This window comes from Lissotriton helveticus, chromosome 7 (genome assembly GCF_964261635.1).
Source record: "Lissotriton helveticus chromosome 7, aLisHel1.1, whole genome shotgun sequence".
In the NCBI taxonomy this organism is placed as follows: Eukaryota; Metazoa; Chordata; class Amphibia; order Caudata; family Salamandridae; genus Lissotriton; species Lissotriton helveticus.
This window is the reverse complement of record NC_136068.1, coordinates 609,840,917-609,864,864: the sequence shown is the minus strand read 5'-3', so window position 1 is coordinate 609,864,864 and position 23,948 is coordinate 609,840,917. Positions and strand designations below refer to the sequence as shown.

At 43.3% G+C, this 23,948-nt stretch overlaps 1 protein-coding gene across 1 annotated transcript in view; it reads right to left on the bottom strand.

Moving 5' to 3' along the window:
* THOC3 (THO complex subunit 3) overlaps positions 1-23,948 on the bottom strand; it is a 111,485-nt gene that overhangs the window by 72,081 nt on the left and 15,456 nt on the right. Inside the window, exons 2-4 of the mRNA XM_078652826.1 lie at positions 4,773-4,929; positions 1,775-1,979; positions 1,232-1,393 (exon numbers count right to left, since the gene is read on the bottom strand). Coding sequence (XP_078508952.1) covers positions 1,232-1,393; positions 1,775-1,979; positions 4,773-4,929 — 524 coding nt within the window. The remainder of the gene's footprint in view (positions 1-1,231; positions 1,394-1,774; positions 1,980-4,772; positions 4,930-23,948) is intronic.

Below are 23,948 nucleotides of genomic sequence, written 5' to 3'. Positions count from 1 at the left end.
CAGCTTTGGAAAGTAAAATATTTGCTGGGATCTCCCAATTTGAGACCAGATTAGGAGTCAAGTGCATTACAGTTAAGTCAAATAGATTATTCAAGTCCCTAGGCCTGCAGGTTTAATGACATTTTTATGATTTTTCGAAGTACATATCTCCACACACACATAAACACATATTGCTGGGGCTGATGAAATACCATATATCTGCCCACTGCCTCAGTCCACAGCGTCCCACTGGAAATTTATGACAAGATATGACAGAGTGGGCAGTCACCAAAGAATCTCACATAAGGGCCGTAAGAAGAAATGAGGGATGCTGAAGGCCCAGCAGCCTGGGCAGAAATTATATATCCACTATTAGACTCCCCCCCCCCCCCCCCACCGAAATCACAGGCACTAACCAGCTTCCAAAGCCCGGGAAGGAAAAGTCATCGTGTAGAGGGATGACATCCTTGTATTCAGGGATCAAGGAATGTACCCAGTACCATATACTGGCGAACAGTGAATTACATTATACAATGGACAAAAGAAATGCTGACTGATGATTAAGACAAATGCACAGATACCACAGTTCGAATGAAGAAAAAGTATGCAAAATTATCCCAAAATACAGTAACTGAGTACTTTTGTTAAAAAAAAAAGAGGCAGCGAGCAATTGCAGTGAATGAGAATAGACAAACCGGAGACAAGTTGGAGCAAGAGAAACGTTGCTAATATTCAAACCATCAGTTCATTTGTTAATAATCAGAGTGGTCCATTAAGGAGCATACTAAATGCAAATTGCAGTATAGGTCCAACCACAACAAGCCTCTAAGTTGCTCTGACAGGATTTAATTAATAACACACCCAACATGTTGGCTAATATAGGAAATGAGTAATATTGGAAATGAATTTTTTTTTAACCTTTAAAAAATTGCTTTACCTCCAATCAAGTCAGTAAAGAACTGTGATCATCAGTTCAAAAGCATATAAACAGGATTCACATTACAGATTTAGATCCTACACTATCAACCTCATCCATAACCATTACTGAAAAGATCAAACATACAAACATGGAGTCTAGAGTGAATAAGAAATGAGTCTCTGGGATTTATCCATTGTTAACAACTTGGTTAAATCTTGCATCCATGGTGAGGAGTATGATGCAGTGCCAAGTATGCCAAGTTTCAGGCAAGTTAGAAACAAGCAAAGGTCAGTATGTCAGTATACAATGGGTAGCCAACCTCAAGACACTCACCTGGAAAAGCAGCGCACACAGACCAGTTCATCTACGTCCCACAGACTGACCAGAGCATCTGCACTGCCTGTAGCAAAGTACTTGCCTGTGGGGTCAAACTTAATGCAGATGCAGTTAGATGGGTGGGCATTGATAGACTGCACGGGCTTCAGATCCGGATAGCTGTAGGTAGAAAAGTACAAGAGAGGAAAACATGAAGCAGCAGACAAAGACTGTGAGCAAGGACATGTTACTTTGCGACTTGCAAGATAAGGGAACAAAGCAAGGAACATATAACACAGGCTTCCAGAAAATGTCTTTACTGCGAACACTGAAAGAAAGTATGGTCAAAATGTGTAATTCCTAGACGATTTTGCACACCTTGAGCAGTCCTTGATCTAGTAGTACCCTTTAAAATGAATGTATTTATTTCACCTAATAAAGCTTAAATATCTTCAGCACAGAGTTGATACCTATTTATAATTCAGATCACCACTGTTTGTGGGAACTGACCTCAAGCTAACGTGAACACATCAGCTGTGGATAGGCCTGGCCACTGCTCACCTTAGAATATTGATGCACCCATTGCCGTTGGTCAGAAAGAAAAGGTTGTTGTCATTGTTCCAGGATATCTCATTCACCTCAAATTTGAACTGCTCTTCGACCTTGCAGCGATGCATCTTGGCATCGATGAATGTCACTACATCATCCTTGTTCCCGACAGCGATGGTCTGTCCATCTGGGCTCCAGCAGATGTTAATATTTTCTCCTAAAACGCAAAAACAAAGAGACCTAAGAACCAAGGATGTTAACCCAGTACCTCACCAAACTGACGCTCAACAACTAAATGGTAGGCAAATATGAGCTTCAGATGTTAAGAGAACGGACAAAGCTAGGCGACGTTGTACAGAAATAAGACATCTCGCATTTAATGCCCACTACATGAAACTGCACAGATTCATAGTAAGAAATGTAAAGAGAGTGAACAATGACACAGTCATCAAATGAATCACTTAATCAACCCTTTGCTCGTAGCATGGAATTGGGACCCTGAGAATTTAAGAATGAAATCATGGATTTATATGAAATGGGCTAAAAAAAATAATCACTCTCAGAGACAAAAAGACAACTAGGCACAAGAAAATATTTGCGCATGCAGCTACCACAGCCAGTAAATGATGGACAGGGAGTAAGTACAGCCCTATAAAGCACTCAGTGTGCAAATTCAATTTTTTTGTGGTCAGTTTGACAAGTGCACTAATGATGATAAGCACCCTCTACTGCAGTCAAGAACTTCATAGAATTTCAACAACTGATCACCTCAAGCACCGACTCCCTTGCTCCCTCAAACACAGCAATACAGCAAGATCCAGACCCCAGGCCAGTTGGTACAAGGAAAACTCAACTGATGAAACGCCACTGCAAACAACTGTAGCTCAAATGATGAATAAGCCAGGACAATGCAGACAGGAGCACATTCAAATGCGCCCTAAGATGCTACCACCAAATGATCTGGACCACAAAACTCGCCGCTCTGGCCAGCACAAACAGAAGCAAATAAATCTTTGCCACTTTGAAAGATTTTACCTCATCATCAGCCACCTCCAAATCAATCACCCCCTCACAGGACCTCTGCAACAATGTCTCTCCATTCTTCAGCAACAAAATCACCATCATTTACAGCAACTTCAGCATGCAACCGGACACAACAGACCTCACCAAACACCTTCCAATCTTATTCAAAGAACCAATGCTAACAACATAGCTCGTATTCACACCAGAAGAAACCACCGCCACCATGAAGTCCATCCACTCAAGGGCCCCATTGGACCACTGCTCCCACCATGCCTATGGTAAATGACAGAAACTCATCAGTGCCATGCTCACACACATTATAAATGCATCCACCTCTAAAGCGACATTCCCAGATGCTTGGGAGCCTGCAACTGTCCTCCCACTGCTGAAGAGACCCTTTGCAGACCCTTCAACCCTCGCCAACCACAGACCGAACTCCCTGCCACCATTCCTTGCCAAGGTCTTAGAGAAAATCATCAACAGACACCTAAAAGAATATCTCAATAACCACCAAATCCTCGACATCACTCAGTCTGGTTTCAGACCCAACCACAGCAAGCAAACTGCCCTCCTTGCTGCCACAGATGGCATCTGCATGACTCTGGACAAAGGAGATAAGAAAAGGTGACCCTCATCCTCCTGGACCACTCCACAGCATTTGACACAGTCTCCCACTCAATCCTAATTCAATGCTTACACAACATTGGAATTCAAGGGCACGTGCTCCGATGGGTCTGCTCTTTCCTAACTGGAAGTACCAACTCAGTCTGCCTGGCACCATACACCTCGGACACCTGCGACCCAACCTCATCTGGGGAGTTCCAATGGTATGCTTCCTGAGCCCAACCCTCTTCGATGCATACATGATCCCTCTAGCCCGCATCATCTGCTCTCACATCAAAATCCTTAGCTACGCCAAAGATGCACAACTCATTCTCTCCTTTATGTACAAGATGCCTAGTACCCAGATCAAATTCAATGCCTGCATGACTGAAATAACCCACTGGAAGATCAACTATCTAAAGCTAAATACGGACAAGACCAAAATCGTAATCTTTGGGAACAGCACATCATCATGGGAACCCACCTGGTAGACAACAGAACTCAGACCGCCACTAACCCCCACCACCCACGTTAAGAACCTCTGGATCATCAACAGCAAACTTGACATGGCCTCCCAAGTCAATGTCATTAATAACTCATACTTTCATACCCTGAAGATGCTGAGGAAAATTTTCAAATGTCTCACATTCAGCATCCGGAAAACAATCACACATGCCCAGGTCAAAAGCAGCAGGACTACAGGAACACACTATGCCAAGATCAACAACAACAAAAAAAAACTCACCAGAAGGTTCCAGACCATTCAGAGCTCAGCAGCTAGAATCGCTCTCAACGTCCCACCCCGCACTAACATCACACCACACCACACCTGAAGGAGCACCACTGGCTCCCCATTCAAAAACTAGAACAATTCAAACTCCTCACCCACACTTTCAAGGAACTACAGAACACCGACTCAGTATACCGCAACAATCACAACTGCTTTCAAAAACCTTTCAGACACCTCCACTTGTCCAGAATCCTACTTGCACAAATCCCACTGATAAAGAAAACTCGATCCAGAGGTTGGGCCACCTACATTGCTTCTAAAGTGTGGAATGACCTGCCACTACACACAAGAGCCTTCTCCTCACTTCTTGAAATCTGCAGGAAGCTGAAGACCTGGCTTTTCGCGTATTCCCACCAGGCCCTAAGTGCAGCTAGACTCACACCTGCTCAGCACCAGATTACCCTCCCGAGTGATACTCTACAATTCTGCATAACATAACATCCCAGAACACGACTCTTGGAAATATATGTCCAACCTAGTGAGCAACCACAGACATTCTTAAAAAGATTGTCTTCCCATCTGCTGCTTTTTACTTGTTGAATTAAGGTTGGTTTATTGAAAATAGAGGCACTTCTCCTATAAAGCTTTTCTAACCTTTTGTAGTAACAGTGGTAATGCATTTTGCAGATCGTACATCCCAAATTCGGACGGTTTTGTCCCCTGATGCAGTGACAAAGAGGTCCGGGTTGGTAGGATGCCAGCAAAGTTGATCCACACTGTCGCCATGTCCCCGATAATTGTTCTCCTTCACCTATGGATGCATTTGGAAACAAACAGATCAGTTTTGTAGACATTTTTCCAGGCAGCATTTGACTTTAGGGTCCTGTAATAATCCCAACCAATGCAAGGCTTCTGCTTGGTGGCAAAACCAGAATCCCAATTGTTCAGGGCTAAAAACAAACATATATGCTTCCTGTAGTAAATAGTGCTAGAGCATGGGTACTCACAAACTTTCTCTCGGGGGCCAAATTTACAGTTTGGTTTGTGTCCGAGGGCCTTATCGGTGGGGGGCAGGGTCAGTGGGGGAGGGGGCGGGGCTAGGTCCCTGCAGCAGACGCCTTCGTCCACTGAGCCGTCCCAGCATACACACATCTCTCTCTCTCTCTCTCTTTCTCTCCCGGTCTCCCCCTCTCTCTAGCTCTCTCTCCCGTCTTCCTCTGTCTCACTCTGATTGTCTCACTCCCTCTCGCTCACTCCCTCCCTCCCTCTCACTCCCTCTCTCTCTCCCTCCCCGTCTCCCTCCCTTTCCCTCCCCCTCCCTCTCACTCCTTCTCCGTCTCCCTCCCTCTCACTCCCGATCAGTCTCCCTCCCTTTCCCTCCCTCTCACTCCCTCTCCGTCTCCCTCCCTTTCCCTCCCTCTCACTCCCTCTCCGTCTCCCTCCCTTTCCCTCCCTCTCCTTCTCCCTCCCTTTCACTCCCTCTCCGTCTCCCTCCCTTTCCCTTCCTCTCCCTCCATTTCCCTCCCTCTCCCTCCCTTTCCCTCCATCTCACTCCCCATCAGTCTCCCTCCCTTTCCCTCCATGTCATTCCCCATCAGTCTTCCTCCCTTTCCCACCATCTCACTCCCTATCAGTCTCCCTCCCTTTCCCTCCCTCTCACTCCCTCTCCGTCTCCCTCCGCGTCACCCTCCCTTTCCCTCCCTCTCCTTCCCTTTCCCTCGTTCTCCGTCTCCCTCCCATTCCCTCCCTCTCTGTCTCCGTTTCCCTCTCTGTCTCACTCACTCCCTCTCACTCCCTCTCCCACTCACTCCCTCTCCCACTCACTCCCTCTCCCACTCACTCCCTCTCCCACTCACTCCCTCTCCCACTCACTCCCTCTCCCACTCACTCCCTCCCTCTCCCACTCACTCCCTCCCTCTCCCACTCACTCCCTCTCCCACTCACTCCCTCTCCCACTCACTCCCTCTCCCACTCACTCCCTCTCCCACTCACTCCCTCTCACGCACTCACTCCCTCTCACGCACTCACTCCCTCTCACGCACGCACTCCCTCTCACGCACGCACTCCCTCACGCACGCACTCCCTCTCACGCACTCCCTCTCACGCACTCCCTCTCACGCACTCACGTACTCCCTCTCACTCCCTCTCACTCACTTACTCCCTCTCACTCCCTCTCACTCACTCCCTCACTCTCACTCCCTCACTCTCACTCCCTCTCCCTCACACTCACTCCCACTTACTCACTCACTCTCACTCCCTCCCTCTCCCTCCCTCCCTCTCTCACTCTCTCTCACTCCCTCCCTCTCTCTCCCTCCCTCTCTCTCACTCCCTCTCTCTCTCTCACTCCCTCTCTCTCTCTCACTCCCTCTCTCTCACTCCCTCTCTCTCACTCCCTCTCTCTCACTTCCTCTCTCCCACTCACTTCCTCTCTCCCACTCACTCACTCCCTCCCTCTCACTCCCTCCCTCCCTCCCTGTCACTCCCTCTCACTCTCACTCACTCCCTCTCACTCCCTCCCTTCCACTTACTCACTCCATCCCTCTCACTCACTCCATCCCTCTCACTTACTCCATCCCTCTCACTTACTCCATCCCTCTCACTTACTCCATCCCTCTCACTTACTCCATCCCTCTCACTTACTCCATCCCTCTCACTTACTCCATCCCTCTCACTTACTCCCACTCACTCCATCCCTCTCACTCACTCCCCCTTCTCACTCCCTCCCACTCACTCACTGTCACTCCCTTCCTCTCACTCCCTCTCACTCCCTTCCTCTCAACTCCCTCTCACTCCCTCTCACTCACCCCATCCCTCTCACTCACTCCCTCCCTCTCTCTCACTCCCTCTCACTCACCCCATCCCTCCCACTCACTCACTCTCACTTACTCACTCCCTCCCTCTCACTCCCCCCCTCCCTCTCACTCCCTCCCACTTCCTCTCACTCACTCCCTCCCTCCCTCCCTCTCCCTCCCTCCCACTCACTCACTCCCTCTCACTCCCTCACTCTCACTCCCTCTCCGTCCCCCTCCCTTTCCCTCCCACTCCCTCTGTCACCTCACCCTGCCTGTGTGCCAGCCGGGGGACACACAAACTCACAGCCGCACCCGAGCACTTCACAGGTCTTCAAAAGACCATTTGCATGTTAATAAGGCCTTTGTAGTTCACCTCTTCTTATGCCCCTGCAGCTGTACTCTGGCCATTGCTAGGATCGCCCGGCCGGCGGCCCCCACAGAGCAGCAGAGTCTCTCGCGCTGCTGCAGACACTTAAAAAAAAAAAAACGTAAAACACAGGTATGATGTCTCGGGGGTCTGCGGGCCGCCAGGGAAGGCTTGCCGGGCCGCCCCTGGCCCGCGGGCCGTACTGTGAGTACCCCTGTGCTAGAGCCACTATGCCCAATTTCGGTAGGCTCCCAAAACCTTTATGGTCGCTCCTGAAGGACCTCAAACTCCCACTCTCAGAACCCAAATTATGGCATAGTATCACAACATTAAATAGTAAAAGGCAGCATAATGTCCCTTTAAGAAATGTACCACACATAACTTTCACTAGTGTCCTCCATAGTGTCCTCCAATTTAGAAGCACACTCATTTTACCACATACGTGACAAAGTTTACTCAAACTGGAAACCCTCAGATACTCTACAGATGGTTATAACAGAGGCAACCATATTACTTATCTGAATCAATAAGATAATATGGAAAGGTTTTACCTCCTCTCACCAGTAGGAGCAAAGTATCCATGTGTACATTTCACCACAACTCCTTACACTGGTTTAATGACAAGCAGTCGACCATAGGGCTGATGAAAGTGGATAGAACGGTGCTTTTTACCTCAGTGACATTTGATGTAGTCAAACTCGCTACCAGTAAGGAGATAATGCAGGCTATTCTCATGATTGCTTATTGGAGTATGCCAGATTTTAACCCCCAAGCACTTTGTGAGGTTCTCTTGTTGTACCGACCATGCATACAACTGGGGGTTCTAATTTTAGGACACATTCTTCACCCATCAGCATATATAGGACCACTAACTTTACCTCAGGTTGCCTCCTATTTAAGGATCACACAGCAAGTATAGATTTGAATTTCTTCCTACTTTAAATTTAAACTCACTAAAATAGAATTATTATTCTTAGATTACAGCCATAAGGGCAGACAAGACTCTGCTTGAAATGCCCCCATTGTATCTACGACAATAAATTTCTAGAGGCTGCGTGAGGATCAACTGAGTATCTTACACATAAATGTACCCAGACCACCTACTAATAATAGTAATCTCTTCCAAAGTAAAGCATTTACCTCCCAGCGATGATTTTCAGGTCACAGTTATATGTCGAAAGTTTATAGACCGGAACTTCCAAAAACACATTCACATAGCTTCCTGGACTGTTCCCATGGGGAGCAGGGTCAAGACTGACTTGCATATGGCTGGGTCCTAACTGGAATTGCATGGAGAGCAAACAAACGTTGGATTTAGACCTAAATCTCTGTACGGAGGGGTTAATGTTTGACAATGTTAAGCATTCCGGCCATCATCTTTTTGTGTTGTTATAGTCCATGATACCAGCCCAAAGGGCTTCAAAAGCTAGGAAAAACGAAATTGGACATTACTACTATGACAAACTCAAGAAAAAGAAGAAGAGGGTTTTCAATTAGATAAATAGTGGGTAGCAGTAATATGTTTCAATTTCTTCCATGACAAAAACAAAAGAAAGACCCAAAGCACTATAAAATATCGCGCACTAAACAAATGTAAGGAGAGTTGGAAAAAAAGGGTGGGTAAAACATGCAAAGGCAAAAGCAATAGCTCTCACATTGATAGTGTGAGTGCCGAGCTGTTGTTGATGCCATGGTTTGTCTGTTAAGTATTGTTTACAAAAAGTAAAACAGTGGAGGAAAAACAAACATATCTTACGGTTTCTCAAAACTATATATTGAATTAAATGTTTCCAATCTTTATAACTGTCATGGTTTATTTTTCAAATACATTTCAATCAGGAAACTTTGAACAGAATGTAAAAATAAGGAATTGTCAGAATGTACAGGAAAACGCTTGCCATGGTCTGATTTACTTTCCACCTGATACAGTCATTTGGTCCTCCTGTAGTAGCCAGTGGAGCAGGTTTATGGCCCTCCAGGAAGAGTGTCAGACCAGGTACACCAGCTGCCTCAGATGCCAGCTGAGTGAGTACAGCAAATGGCCCTACCCAAAGTGCTATAAACGACTTTATATGCCACAGCTTGTACTTTCATGCACTACGTGGAATGCAAGAGATGAAAGCAAAAATAGCCCTTAAAGTCTGCTCTTCAGTCATACCAAACAAAATATTCCTGTTGCTGTGCTTTTACAGACAAGATGGGAGGTGTAGGGAATGGAACAACACAGCGCAGGGAGATAGGTATTTAAGGAGAGGACGAACAGCACACAAGAGGGAGTAGCACCCTCAAGGCAGGCTGAAAAAGTAGTTATCTAAATGTGCAGTGGAAGGTCTCAAGTCAGCCAGTCAAAAGGATCGTAAATAGGAGGAACTGCTCCATAGGAGGGACAAACACTAGAGAAAGGCAAGCCATCCAATAAGAAGCATGAAAATGAGAGTGACAATAAAAATTAACAACGTTACACAACCACACAGCTCAAGCTGTATGGTAGGCAAGACATAAAAGAAAGACGGGTGCCAGTGTCTGATTTGTGGCGAGCAGCTGCCAACTGACTGGCTGAAGTGAGGGAAGCAGTAGTATTGCTTCCCTCGCCAACTTTAAATCTGGAGCAAAAGCTTGATTCCAGATTTCAATGATTTTAAGTGTAGCGAAACGACTCCTTCCCTGTGTAGAATATAAGTTGGCCCCGTAGCAACAGGGGAGAGCTGCAAGTGCACCAATACAGAGGACACAGACACAAAGGCTTGAGGCCTGACCAGCCAGGCATTCACTTGGTGTGTGGACAGGAGTGTCCCCTGCATGATGAGCAGTCATGACCCATGCCCTGCTTGCCCAAACTGCATACACCTATGACCCAAATTTTTGATTTTGTGTCATGCGAGACACACACTAATTCCGTGTGCACTCATTGAACGATGCCCAGTTTCTGACAATGCTCGGTTCTGGACAATGTTCTGAACCAGAAGGGGCGCACCAAGCACACCTTTATAGTGACAGATGACTACCGTAACTGTTGTGGGTTTCATGTGTGGAGCACAGTGGGGGCAGCATGCCATGTTACTGAATTATTGTACAGGCCTTTTTACCTGTGAGACACGAATGCAAACCTATTGGCGCATTCATCTAAAATTTTCTGCTGCTCACGATGAACCAGAGATCATGAAACTCGACATCTCATGAACTGTACAAATGCATGTGTGCTAGGACTGACAGTGTGCCATGCAAGAGTGATACAGGCCCGTGGGCTCATTTTTGAAAGCCCACAGTCTGGACCAGAGTGCAAGATGCTTGCTTTCTCCAGACAGCCTGTGTTTATTGCTGGCATCTCCTAAATGGGAGGAAGAAGCACCAAACACTATGGTGAGAAAGTAGGTCACAGGCTTTCCTTGAAAGTGCCAGGACCCTTCTTGATACAATGGACTGTAAATGACTGACTGCAGCTGCCATCACATAGATGGCAGCGGGTATGGTGTGGGTCTTACAGTATCTGTTGATAGGGAAAAGAGCACTTTGAAGGGACATTATACAAAATATAGTCCAACAGTCTATTGCCGCTTTGTGAAAGCTGAGAGCACGACGTTTGTTGGGAAGTATCTGATTCGGAAACGGAATTTGGTAACTATGCCTATATATCTGATATGAATCACAGGAGAAATGCACTTTATCTTAAAGCAAGAAATGATAAGCCCTGAAGAAGTTCATAAAAAACAAAACGCATTGGCTCTGGCTGTAAATGAAAAACTACGCTTGGAAAATTATTTGTTAATAAAGGATGACTCAATTACATTTTTGGATCCTTGTGATGTTCTTTGAAGATTACATTACATATTTGAATGCGATATGTTCCTCATTTATTATATTTAGATTATATAATAGGCTGTCAGTATAAGACATGGATACTAAGTTAGAGTGCTGGACCATATTTTGTATAATAGTTGGAATTCTTCAATTAAGAGTGATGTGTAATGGCTGCCTTCCTCAGTCCATGTGCACCTAATTGGTAATAGTGACAGCAGCGGTACTGTTTTTTTAAGCCCCAGCCAGTATCTTGTAAATCTTTAATTCCAAAAACGTTCATTCCATTTGTCCACATCATGGATTTCCAGAAAAGACTCAAGCTTTGTACATCATTAATCTCTCAAACATTTATTAAGTAAATGTACTGAATCATAGGATTCTACTCTAAACACACACACTCCTCCTCCTCGTTGCAAGAACATCCTCAAGCTACTATTTATCACGCACAAGGCAATAAACAGTAAAGTCCCCATATTCCTCCAGATTGATATAAAAAGAAAAATTCTCTCAACCTTGGAGTCTATATTCTAGGACTGCACTGCGACTAATTAACACACTTTACAAAAACAAAACAACTGGTGGCACTGCTTTTGCCATAAAGGCTGCCTAATTATGAAGTTTGATCCCAGCAAAAGATGGTTAAGAACTGGATATTCCCAACCTGACCACGATGGGCACCCTGAAGTGCTACCTTCTGAAATTGAAACGCACACAACAGGAATGATGCACACATTGTCCACAGAAACTCGTCAAAAATCTCATGCATGGACTGAGTCAATCTTACCTGCCGACAGATCTGCCTTTCTCCCAGCCCTGTTTAATCAAATGTACAAAATAAAAGCATTCTCTCATGTCCAAATACTCTCTACTAACACCCTGATTTTGAGTTAAGGGGTTATTTAGTGTCCCTGATAAATAACACCTATTATAAGTTCATAGGGAATAACACGCAGATTTTGTTGTTTAACACACCTAAATCTGCTCAATACTTGAATTCCTAAAGTTTTCCCTTGTTAAATTTCGCAGGAGCGACCTGCCGAAATGTAACTGAAGCTTGAGTTATTTAACGCAGACAATATTTATCGGATGCATTAAATATATTTGTAGTGTAGTTCCTATATTCCCAATAGGCTCTGCGCATTGGAATAACATAAACGATAGTTTAGACGTAGGACTGAGGTCGACTAGGTCTCTATTGAATATGTTAGACTTGATTATGAATGCCAGCTAGCTCAGAGGTCACTAGAAACTTTCTCGAGTGAACAGGAAGGAGTTAACTTTCCTGAATAAACAAGAAGGGATTAGTTTCTGACAACCGCATAAACATGGCAACTTTGCTCCCTCCAGAATAAGGAGTATATCTCCAGAGTCGCGGAAACAAAAGACAGCTATTTCACTCAGTCAATCGTGCATGCTTAGTTTCACCAGGAGTGCAGAGAAATAGAGAGACGGGCGTTTTCAATAAAAGTGGGTATTTATTGAGCAGTCTTCTTTCTCGTGCAAGAGAAGTGAATTGCCACAATTGCAATACTTGTCATAAAGTAAAGTGCGTACAGTAAAAGGAGTATTATGAAATAATACTGTAAAAGCATTGATATGGTTTCTAAGCCATAAGATACTTAAAACGGATAAAATACATACAATGATAAAAGTTGACTAAACGTACTCAACTGGTGCTTCTAAAATACGCCTACCCCGGTGTACCTAACCTAAGCCTAGTACGTGGGAAGGAGTAATTGAGTTGTATTTTTAGTTAAGATAGTTTTTGCCAAGAATCTGAATCAAGAATTCTCTACGTGTCTAATCAGCTCCGTACCTTGGTTATAGAATGAAGGAGGTCTTGTATCTCTCTCTCAGGACTCGATCTCCCAGCAGACCGCGAGGGTGACAGGGAAACACTGGAGCTGGATTTCTCGGCAGGAGAAAAGACAGAGTCTCTCTCAGTGCGTCAATGGGAGGGTCGGCTTCCTTCGGCACTTGTTTCAGCAGGGCGTCGGGAAAGTAGATAGTCGATCTGCTCCAAACCACCGTGTGTTTTTCTAGGGCAGATGCTGGTATATTTATACCTGGAAGGTGCCAGGTTTGACGTAAGGTTGGACATAAGACGTCACTAAGAACTTGCAGTTCTTTCAGGACTCCAGGAGTTCTAGGACAAATCAATACAGAAGCAGGGGGATTTCCTGGGCTGCTGGAGGCTTGGTTGGTTTAAGAACGCGTTGTACTTTCTAGGAGTCTATGGGAGTAGCCTTGCCGTATTTGGACTGCATTGGCTATGACTAAATAGGGATATGATTCTTATGCCTTTATAAGGATATGATTTGTTATAACCACATAAGGGCATAAGTCGGGAATATTTAAATATGGTCCTAGATATGTTCACAACACCCACTCCACGTATAATGTCCATCATTACTAAATACTAAGCAATATTAAACATATAACTATGCATGTGTTTTCCAGCCCACCCCAAAATACAAGAAATGCATTTGAAATGGTATATACACGAAAAATTTGTATTATACTGTACGTTTTCAAGCAGTGGTATCATTCAGATAATGCATATATAGTACGTTGAAATATTGGCTGAATGAATTGCGAAATTTACATTTATGAAATGGCTCTTAATACAGAAGAGAAGGTCGAGACCATTTCATCACATATTTATACAAGACTGTACATGTGCTAGAGGCTAGGTTGAAACATTGTCTCTAGAGATTCTAAAAATAGAAATCTTGTTCTCTAAGAATAGTTCTACTTTAAGCAGAGTATGATGTGCCAAAAAAATATATATATATTTTGGGAACGGAAAAATAATTTCGCTTTCAGGGAAGAAAAATAGTTCCAATGTTTTTTAGAAGTTCTGTTTATCAAAACTGAAGGCCGAATTCAGAGTTCAGGGAACGCTGTGTGCTCGTGTTTTCTTTCTAAAAGTTATTCTCGTTGTTAGGAGAGAACATTAACTCAGATAGGCTAGCAAAGAATTCGTCTACAACAGTAGGTGAAAGTTGGACCAAGTCCGAAAAAGTATAAATAGTGCATATGTGAGAAGCATTGCCGTCATCGGTGTCTAGATCAGCAATGGTCACAGAAGGTTGTACCTGTGTGCCGCTTTCATATCGTACCTCACCGCCACCTAATCGTAATGGTGAGGTCTCAACGAATGCCGTCATCAGAATAGGTAGCCGCTGGGGACAACACGTTGCATGAGCCGTTACCGAACCAAGCAAAGTATCGATATCCATAGGTACTGCTGATGGAAGTGTGAGACAGATGTCTAACACGCATTCTTCTCCGCATAGCAGGCATCGTAGAACAGGTAAGATGCAATCTTGCCAGATTAGTCTGAATGAAAGAAACCAGGTGGTATTTAGATCTCTTAGCCGAGCCAAGCCGAGGACTTTAGTAATCCGCTCTCGGTATCGCATTGCTAGGATCGTGTCTTCCATTGTTGCCTGAGTTTTGTTTGTGGCTGGATCTGCCATATCGGAGCAGAAGGAACAAAAATAAAATTCCTGCTACGAGTCCCAAGATGAGAGGCAGGCCGCCGAACACTGAGTGCACGAAATTTGGGAAGATGCTCAGGACTGCTTCAAAGGGTGCTAATAGTCCAGAAAAAATTGTCTTAAATACATGTGCAATGCCACTGGTATCAGACATGTTTACAATTTGACCTAACATTTCTACGAAATGCACGGGGCAATTTGTTGATAATAATGCATGTATCTCTGCCGCTGTCCTTGCAACTTGCAGATCATGCGTTTCTCTAGACGAGGTTAAAGGCACAGTTGTCTGTAAAAGAATAGACTTCATTCTGCTTAAAGTATCAATTCGAATAGAAGAGATATTCAGAGAAGGCCATATTGCTGCCTCCTTGCCTGGTTTGCTGTTTGGATACAATACTTGCATACAGCAAATGACCCTGGAAGTAACGCTCACGAGATAGGCCGTTCCTGGCACCATGCCACAACAGCTGTGGTCACTTATTATAACGTAGCTGCCGTTGGAAAGTTGTCTGAAAAAAGGCTCTATCTGTGTAGCAGAGGTGACATGAAAGGTTATTTGATGAACCTTCGCAGGCTCCATGCAAGTTAATACCTTGACACAGAAGTGTACCGCTTAGAGAATTTTTACAGTTGTTACCACGGAGAAATACCTCTTTTTTCCCTTCACTATAACATCTATGTGTATAAGGTAAATTCCAGGTTGACTTGATGTATCCTTTACCCAACCTTTCATACAGGCCTGCTGGTATATACTTTTGGCAATATTGAAACTGAAAAGTCGTTATCGGAATTGTAATTGTACCATGTATTATCCATTCAATGATAGGTCGTTCTGACATTGATAATGGTAATTTTTCTGGTTTTTCAATGCTCAGCACCGTATAGTCTGCTCCTTTTTGTGCCAACGAGATTTGTTTATCTGTAAGGTTAAAGATAGAAAATAATGACGTTGTGTTGATTAGACGCCATGGCGGTAGCCTGAACGGAGGTTTTGTAAAGTCCAGCCTAACTGTACAATAGAACGTAATTGGGACTGGCCATGTTGTAACATTAGCATATCCTGTTCTATTATGTCAATAGCAGATGATACAATGCTGTCCAGAGAATAAATTCTGGAGGACAGAGTCGTTAACCCATTGTCCACTACAGACAGTGATTTTTCCAAATTAATACGATCAATTTCTCATATTTTTTCAGCAGTTTCAATTTGCGTTACTTTCCAAGCTTCGTTGTAAGCAGCGTATATACCGGCGTATATGAAACGTTTTTGACCCTGTTTGCGAAGTCCCATTAAGAAATCTCGCAAGTCAGCACCTTCTTTGAGTAAAGTCAAGTGTTGCTTAATTTCAGGTAGTGTGGATTTCTGTAGCCATTCAAGGCATAGTTTTCCTACACTGTATGTTGTTATTATCCCTGGATGTTGTCTCTGGGAATATCTTGGGTCTGGCCTGTTCTGTTTGAACCCCTGTGTTTTGTTCAGGAATCTATCTTGACAGTTATTAGTATCTGTGGGCCAGATCAACCATTTTCTCCAATCAGGAATAGTTCTGTTTTAGTGTAAAATATAGGATACGTCTATCCCCACACCTGTAGTGGTATTACTATCAGGTATGGGCTTTGGAATAGACGGTTTGTTTAAGTCTTTTATCTTGGCTAGGCCAAGACAGGTTGTTTGTTGAATGGTGTCATTCAGGAATATTATCTGTTCTGGGATCATGCAGGCTCCGAATAATGATTCTAAACCTTGTACCTGCCAATCTTTTGTACCCCAAATGGTTTTTGTTTCAATGTTGTTTTTCCAAAATTCAAAACCAAATGTACACATTTTTTCATAAAATTTTTCTGAATAAATCAGTTTAGTTTAGTATTTGTCAACATGTTTTTCATTCCTGTCTTAAAATATGTTTTAAAATAAAACGTTTCTGGATCAGAATTATTAAACCCAGAGAAGTATGGGAATTTTTCATAAAATGTTTTCGCGCTGCCTTTTGGCGGTGTTGGACAATGTTCTCATTGATTATAAGTAAAAACGGTTCTAGGATTAGCGGATTTATGCAAATGGTGATGCCCATAATGATTAAAGCAATACATTTCTTCATAATTTGATGAACCTTGTAAATAATCATGTTCTGTACATTTTGCTGACATTTCTAAATCTGTCATCATATTATTAATATTTACAAAGTCCCAATCATCAGAGAAATTACTAGGTGATACAAAGTCACTTAAGGAAACCTTGAACTGATGTGGATATTTCAAGAGTTCAACCGGGCCATAGATTCCGTAATCAGTTGTGTCCCATGCTACACCACCAGGTATAGGAATGGCTGTGATGTTCACTGATGACAGTTCTCTTTTTTCGATATGTGAAGATCTGTGAGGTTTTAGAACCAAGTTGATATTCTGACTTGCTGTGTCCATTGTACTATATTTTCCATCAATACATTTTCCCAAGCTTAAAACTAAAATGAGCTAAAGTAGGAGGGAAAGTACACCTAACACAATCCACATTTCAATCCATGGTGAGATCAGATATGTTTCTCCAAGTTGATGAAAGAGTTCTGTAATTTTGTCTTTGAAAGTTTTGTTTGCTGGCTTGTCCTCATGTTCACTTGGATCATCAGAAAAGTCATTGAAATTGATGAAGTAGCCAGATGCAGTTCTGTCAATTGTTGGAATTGCTTCCGGATTTTCATTAATCTTTGGATTTGTACGTTCAGAGGCTACATCATTGTAGACAGGTGTTTCTTGACGAACTGTTGCAATTTGGGTTTCAAGAGGCACAAGTTCCATAGCTTTGTTGCATAGTCCTTCTTTATTCACTGCAGGTTTATCAAAACTGATTAGTCTCTCAGTTTGAACCTCTTGGATTGTAGCAAGGTTTGGTCTTCTGCTACTTCTTGGGAGTCCACTGGGCCTACTACTTATTATTGGCCACATGATTGTGGTTTTACCAGGTCGATTGATGCAACTCTGTTCTTCTTTTTAGCAGCAAGGGGCGGTAGTACTACTGATCTTGTTCCACTGATAGCTAAGACAGGTACTGCTTTTCTGTAAGAAGGCCCAAATTCCTTCTTCACGCGATTTTCTCTCTGACCTGATCCCCAATCTTTGGAATCCAGACAGGTCTTGCTGGGACAGGTGGTTTTTCTTCAGTGGCTGTTGGCTTTAGTTTTGTGTTACTTAGACTTCTTGTTGTTTCATTTAAGTCCTGTAAAACAGCCAAACGATCTTTGATATTAAAGGTTTTTTGTTCCACCATGAAGTCTGACAATCGAGGTCTTCGATTATCATTCTTGTACCAAACAAAAGTTCATACGGAGTGATTCCCCCCAGAGAATGTCTTGGCAGATTATTAAGACTACGTTGGACACTTATTAGATGTTTGACCCACCCATCACCCGAACCTAATACTTTCGCTGTTATAGATTTCTTTATGTCCCGTTTTTTCTCTCCACTACCGCATTTCCCTCGGGATGGAATGGACTAGAGTACCGCAATGCAATGCCCATGCTGGCCATGGCCTCCTTGTAAGCTCGAGAGCTAAACGCAGGACCCTGGTCAGAATGTAGCATGCCAATTGTGTATGTGCCGATAAAGACTCGCAAATCTTTTATAACAGTTCTGGCGTCAGCCGAGCTCTGGGGCCACATCCAAATGAATCTTGTGCAGGAATCCACTGCGATCATGGTATAATTATAGTTGCTATCCCTTTCTAAGGGACCACAGTGGTCCAGGTAAACACATGCTAATGGTTTATCAGAGATTAGAAGGGGCGTCTGTACAGGTCGTTTCACTGTCGATACCTTCATTTTTTGGCATATTTCACATTCTAAAACATAGTTTCTAATCTGCTTTCTCATGCGTGGCCACCAATATCTCTGTTTTAATAACGATACTGTGGCGGAAACACCAGCATGTGCAGAGGCGAGCCCTTCATGTGCTGCTAAAATTAGTCCTAACCTATGTTCCATGTTTGGAATTGCCCTATCCCCCACTCCAGGGATTTCAGCAAAAGGAACATTATTTGAATTAGTTTTGTATGAGTATTTTACTGGAAAGCCTTTCGGGAGTGTCTTACCACTGTCTTTTACTGAAGCACTGACAGCTTGCATTATCTCGCTGTCTATTTTTGTTTTTGACCGGGTAATGGCAGCTACGGAAGCTGTTTGCACAGCAGCCTTCGCGGCCTCATCGGCCAATGAATTCCCTGCAACGTGAATGCCATCACGTTGATGACTCAGTGTATGTATCACGTGAGTCTTTTGTAGTTCTTTCTGTAAAAGAACCACTTGTTCCCAGAGCATTTTATACTTTATTGTGCAACCTTTTGCATCTCTGAAACTGTTTTGAATCCAGTTCTGCAAGTATTCATTGTAAGACGGGACGCAATAATATGAATCGCACACTATTAGTGTGGGGAATTCGCGATCGGTATTTTCAAGCGCCATCTTAAAAGCCTGTAGTTCAGCTCGCTGAGCTCTACAGTCTCCGAGTGATTGAGTTTTAGTGACCAATGGTCTGAATTTTCCTTCGTGCCAACGACCTTTAACAATCGTGCACGCAGCACTATATGCTTGTTTACCCCCAACTGCGGGTTGTGCTGAACTGTCTGTATATATTATACAGCCGTAATGTTCGAGAGGCAGGATCTCAGTCGGCAGAACATTCATATTCATATTGGAGAAATTCTTGCGTTTTTAGGTTAGGATCAAATTCGTATACTACGTCTGATGCAGCAAGCGAATTAACCCATTGTATCCATTTCGGATGCAAAGCTTTAGCATTCAGAATGCTTGCTCTTGTTGCTGCCTCAAGGGCTGGTACTGGTGTAACGATTATTATACGTTTACCTTGTGCGAGGGCTCTTTCTTTTGCTACAGCAGTTTGAACCGCAGTCAGAATTTTTTCAGTAGAACTGAATTTCATTTCAGCTTGTGTGTACAAGTGTGATTTATAAGCTATTGGTACAGTTTCTCCCTCAGAGGTCAGGGACGTGAATCCGCATCTTCATGACTCGGATTACAAGGTTGCGTTCGTTTGCGCGTGTTTGCAGTTTTGTTTTAGTTAACATGTCTGTTTCTAATGATCGTAAAATTTCTGTGTGTTTCTGAGTTCAATTAATTGGTTTGAAATCAGGTTTTATTAATTCGTAGAGAGGTTTAACCCTCTCTGCATAATTTAGAATGTAAGTTCTTCCGAAATTCAGGAAACCTAGAATTGATTGCAAGTTTTTCAGCGTTTTTGGAGCTTGGAGTACTGCACACTTCTCTAAGAAGTTGTCTGCTAGGCTTTTGCCTTCACTTGATAATTCATATCCTAAAAATAGGACAGTGTGGTGGGCAAATTCGTGATTTTTTAAAGTTGAATTTGTACCCTTCAGATGCGAACCCAAGTATGATGGTGTTCACTCTTTTCAAGTGTGTCTCCAGGTCATCGTCTGTAAGATAGATGTCATCGACATAAGATAATGCCTCATCATCATATATTTGTAGAAACTCTGTTACCCTGGCTGAAAATATTCCTGGGCTATTCTTGAATCCCTGTGGGAGACAACAAAATTGCTTTTGGGCCCCCATACTGGAGAAAGCGGTCAAATACCTACTTTCTGGTGCAATGTTTTGACAGAAGAATCCATTTGAAATATCTAATGTTGTTTTATATTTTTTGCGCACGATGTTATTCATTAGTGCTGCACTGTGTGAGTTTTTTATTGCAAATGTTTTGCAACAAGAGTTTAGGTGTCTGTAATCCAAAACTAGACGATATGAGTTGTCTGGTTTGGAGACAGGAAACAAAGGATTGTTCATTTGTGAGGTGCATGTTTCAATCACCCCCTGATATTCAAGTTGATCTAAGATCTCTCCGACTTATTTTTTAGCTTCTTGCTTAACAGGATACTGCCTTTGTGCAGTAGGTTGAATTTTTAACTGAATTTTATGGTGAGGAGAATCCTCATCCCATCCTACATGATTTTTATAGAATGCTGGGGCTTGGGCCACTGCCCATTTTCTAGCATATGTTTATTTTTTATGAATTGGAAAGTGATTTGAGAAGGCAGGCATAATCATTTCTTCGCCATGTGGGCACTCCCTGACAAACTCTGGTGGCCAGTCTTTTTCTGCTAGAAGGATATCATAGCCTCATTTTCCTAGTTTTGTCCCCCTCTATACGTAATGTTATTTCATATAGTTTATGGGGTACGCTAACTCTGGTGTCTGCAGTTTCCACTTGAATGTATTCATTCGTGTCCACTGTCTCCAGAAGATTCATCAGGATTTTGTGAGCTAGGGTCACTTCTGCTGCGCTGTCTAGCATTGCCTGGGCCCATTCTCCGTTCTTGAGTTGTGTTCTCAGAATCCTCTGCATGTTTTATTTTAATTAATACTAGCTACCTTCTTTTTGGGAAATTGTAATTTTTTACTTTGATGAGCAGGTTCCTTGACGCGCTCTTCTTTATGTTCTGACCGTCCTCTTCTTTCCGATTTCTGTGAGGAAGTCTGAAAAGATCGAGAGGGACGTGTATCAATATCTTGATATCTGTCAGGTTTTCTCAAATTGTCCCTATTTCTAAGGTTGTATCTTTTTTCAGAGGGCTCCCTTTGTGGAGACCTGCCCCCCGTTCTGGAGATCTATCTCTTCGTTGAGGAGACTTTCCTCTGGACTGAAACTGTTTTTGTCTGGGAGTGGTTTGTTTATTACCCTCACACCTCTTTTTTGGAGTATTGAGATTATTCTTGATAAAGGTTTTTTCAGGATTTTCAGTTAGTTGTGGTTTTAAAGGTTTCCCACCCAAACTATCTCTACCTAGTTCTTCATAGGATTTTTCAATTATTCTGACAAGTTCGAAAGGTTGTTCTGCTATATCTGTTTCTTTCAATTTTTGACGGATTGCCACAGATGCTGCTTCTCCTTTTATGTTGGTTAAGTAGTATAGCCGAGACTTGCTTAAAGTCTTTCAGTAATTTCATACCTAGAGTTCAAGCAGGTTCTGGACCGTATTCATTTTGAATCGGTCTTAGTACGTCTGGTATAACAGCCATAGACGGAACACCATGTGTTTTTGTGTATATTGAAGCAAAGACTGTTCCCCAAGTGTCACAGTCCTCCACATGTGGTGCGATCCCCATTGGTAGGCAGATTGTCAGAATTCTCTGTTTTTCATGAGCGGTAGTATGGGAAATACTGCCTCTGAGTAATTTTTTGAGCTAACCAGAACGGAATTTGTTCCCGTTTTGCGGGTAATTTGCCAATGACTGATTGTATAGTCTGTGGTGTAATTTTATTTGTGTTCCCCTGGTGAGGGGAGTGCTGTGGAATTTTTATTGCTGGTTGGACTGTTAAAGTCCGCATTACATATTGTACCAATTGTCTATGTATTTTAATTAGTTGTTTTAGCTGAACTAAAAGTTCTCCACTTGACATCTTTTCAATGTCGGGGTGTGGTGTATAGCTGGCTAGAACCGGCCATGTGTCTCCTGGTCTACCTAGTGCACCGAGCCTGGTAATGTGATTTTGATGTTTTAGGGCGCCATTAAACCAGAGCTCATGCTCTTGGTAAGTTAGTGGAATTTCAACGTCCTCGAAAGGGACGTATTCCTCTGGAGGTTCCTCTATTTTGTAGTAGTGGAACTCGCGTGTCACAGCATTTGCTGCTGGAAAATGTATCAATGAATAGAATACCTCTGTCTGCTGATATTCATGTGCCTCGACAACATATATGACTGTACCACCTCTTGGTGATACTACATTTTCTATAAGTTTCATAGTTATAGTTTTTCTTATATTTACCGGGATGAGTATTGCATTCGGTTCATTTTGTTGGAGACTTGTGTCTTCCGCTAAAAGTTGAGCTGCCAAAGCATCTCTTTCGTCTTCACTTCCCGTCCTTTTATTGACTGAAAGTTTTCAGAGCAGGTTTCAAGGAAACAAAGATTAGGTGCACAATATTTTGGAACACTGTATCCTTCAACGTTGACTAAACCAAAAACTAATACATAGGAATCTCTTCCTACTAAGTTCTGGCGGATATTAACCTTTTACCCACTCCACACGTCTATTGGAGTTTTTACGGGAAAAAGGGGTCTGTGTGAAAAGCACGACTGAGTTACTCTAGTATCTAGCGTTAAATTATCGCCTTACCAAACGTTGGGCGCCATGTAGTGTAGTTACTATATTCCCAATAGGCTCTGCGCATTGGAATAACAAACGATAGTTTAGATGTAGGACTGAGGTCGACTAGGTCTCTATTGAATATGTTAGACTTAATTATGAATGCCTGCTAGCTCAGAGGTCACTAGAAACTTTCTCGAGTGAACAGGAAGGAGTTAACTTTCCTGAATAAAACAAGAAGGGATTAGTTTCTGACAACCACATAAACATGACAACTTTGCTCCCTCCAGAATAAGGAGTATATCTCCAGAGTCGCAGAAACAATAGACAGCTATTTCACTCAGTCAATCGTGCATGCTTAGTTTCACCAGGAGTGCAGAGAAATAGAGAGACGGCGTTTTCAATAAAAGTGTTTATTTATTGAGGAGTCTTCTTTCTCGTGCAAGAGAAGTGAATTGCCACAATTGCAATACTTGTCATAAAGTAAAGTGCGTACAGTAAAAGGAGTATTAGGAAATAATACTGTAAAAGCATTGATATGGTTTCTAAGCCATAAGATACTTAAAACGGATAAAATACATACAAAGATGAAAGTTGACTAAACGTACTCAACTGGTGCTTCTAAAATACGCCTACTCCGGTGTACCTAACCTAAGCCTAGTATGTGGGAAGGAGTAATTGAGTTGTATTTTTAGTTAAGATAGTTTTTGCCAAGAATCTGAATTTTCTAAGGGTCTAATCAGCTCCTGTGAGGACATGCAATCACTGAACGATGCTTCGGGACAATTTTCACCCTTTCTCTCCCCGTCTCCCCTTATGTATTCACAGACCGGGCAAGGAGAAGACTGGCCCTTTAAGGAGTTCGATGGGGCATACCAGGTGACAGAGTCACGTGGTCCGGAGGGCAGCTACTTCACGGAAGACGCGAGAAGGTTACGGCGTTCATGGGGACCACACCACATCGCGAGCCAGGAGGAGACGCCGGTGAGGACCTTCCTTGTACCGCCGTGGGAGAGCACAAGGACGGAACCCGAGGACCTGAAGGGCTCGACGTCGACGGAGGAAGCCGACGACGCTGGAAGAGCGAGGACCGGAACAGACGGGCAGCCAGACCCTACCTGGCAACGCGAGCACGCCAGCCACGGCCACAGGGGGTCGTGGCTGCACAAGCCTATCAGTCCTATAAACCAGTCCAGAAGACCATTTGTTTGGAATCCCAAGATGGAAGAAGGAAAACCGAGTGGGACAAACTACATCT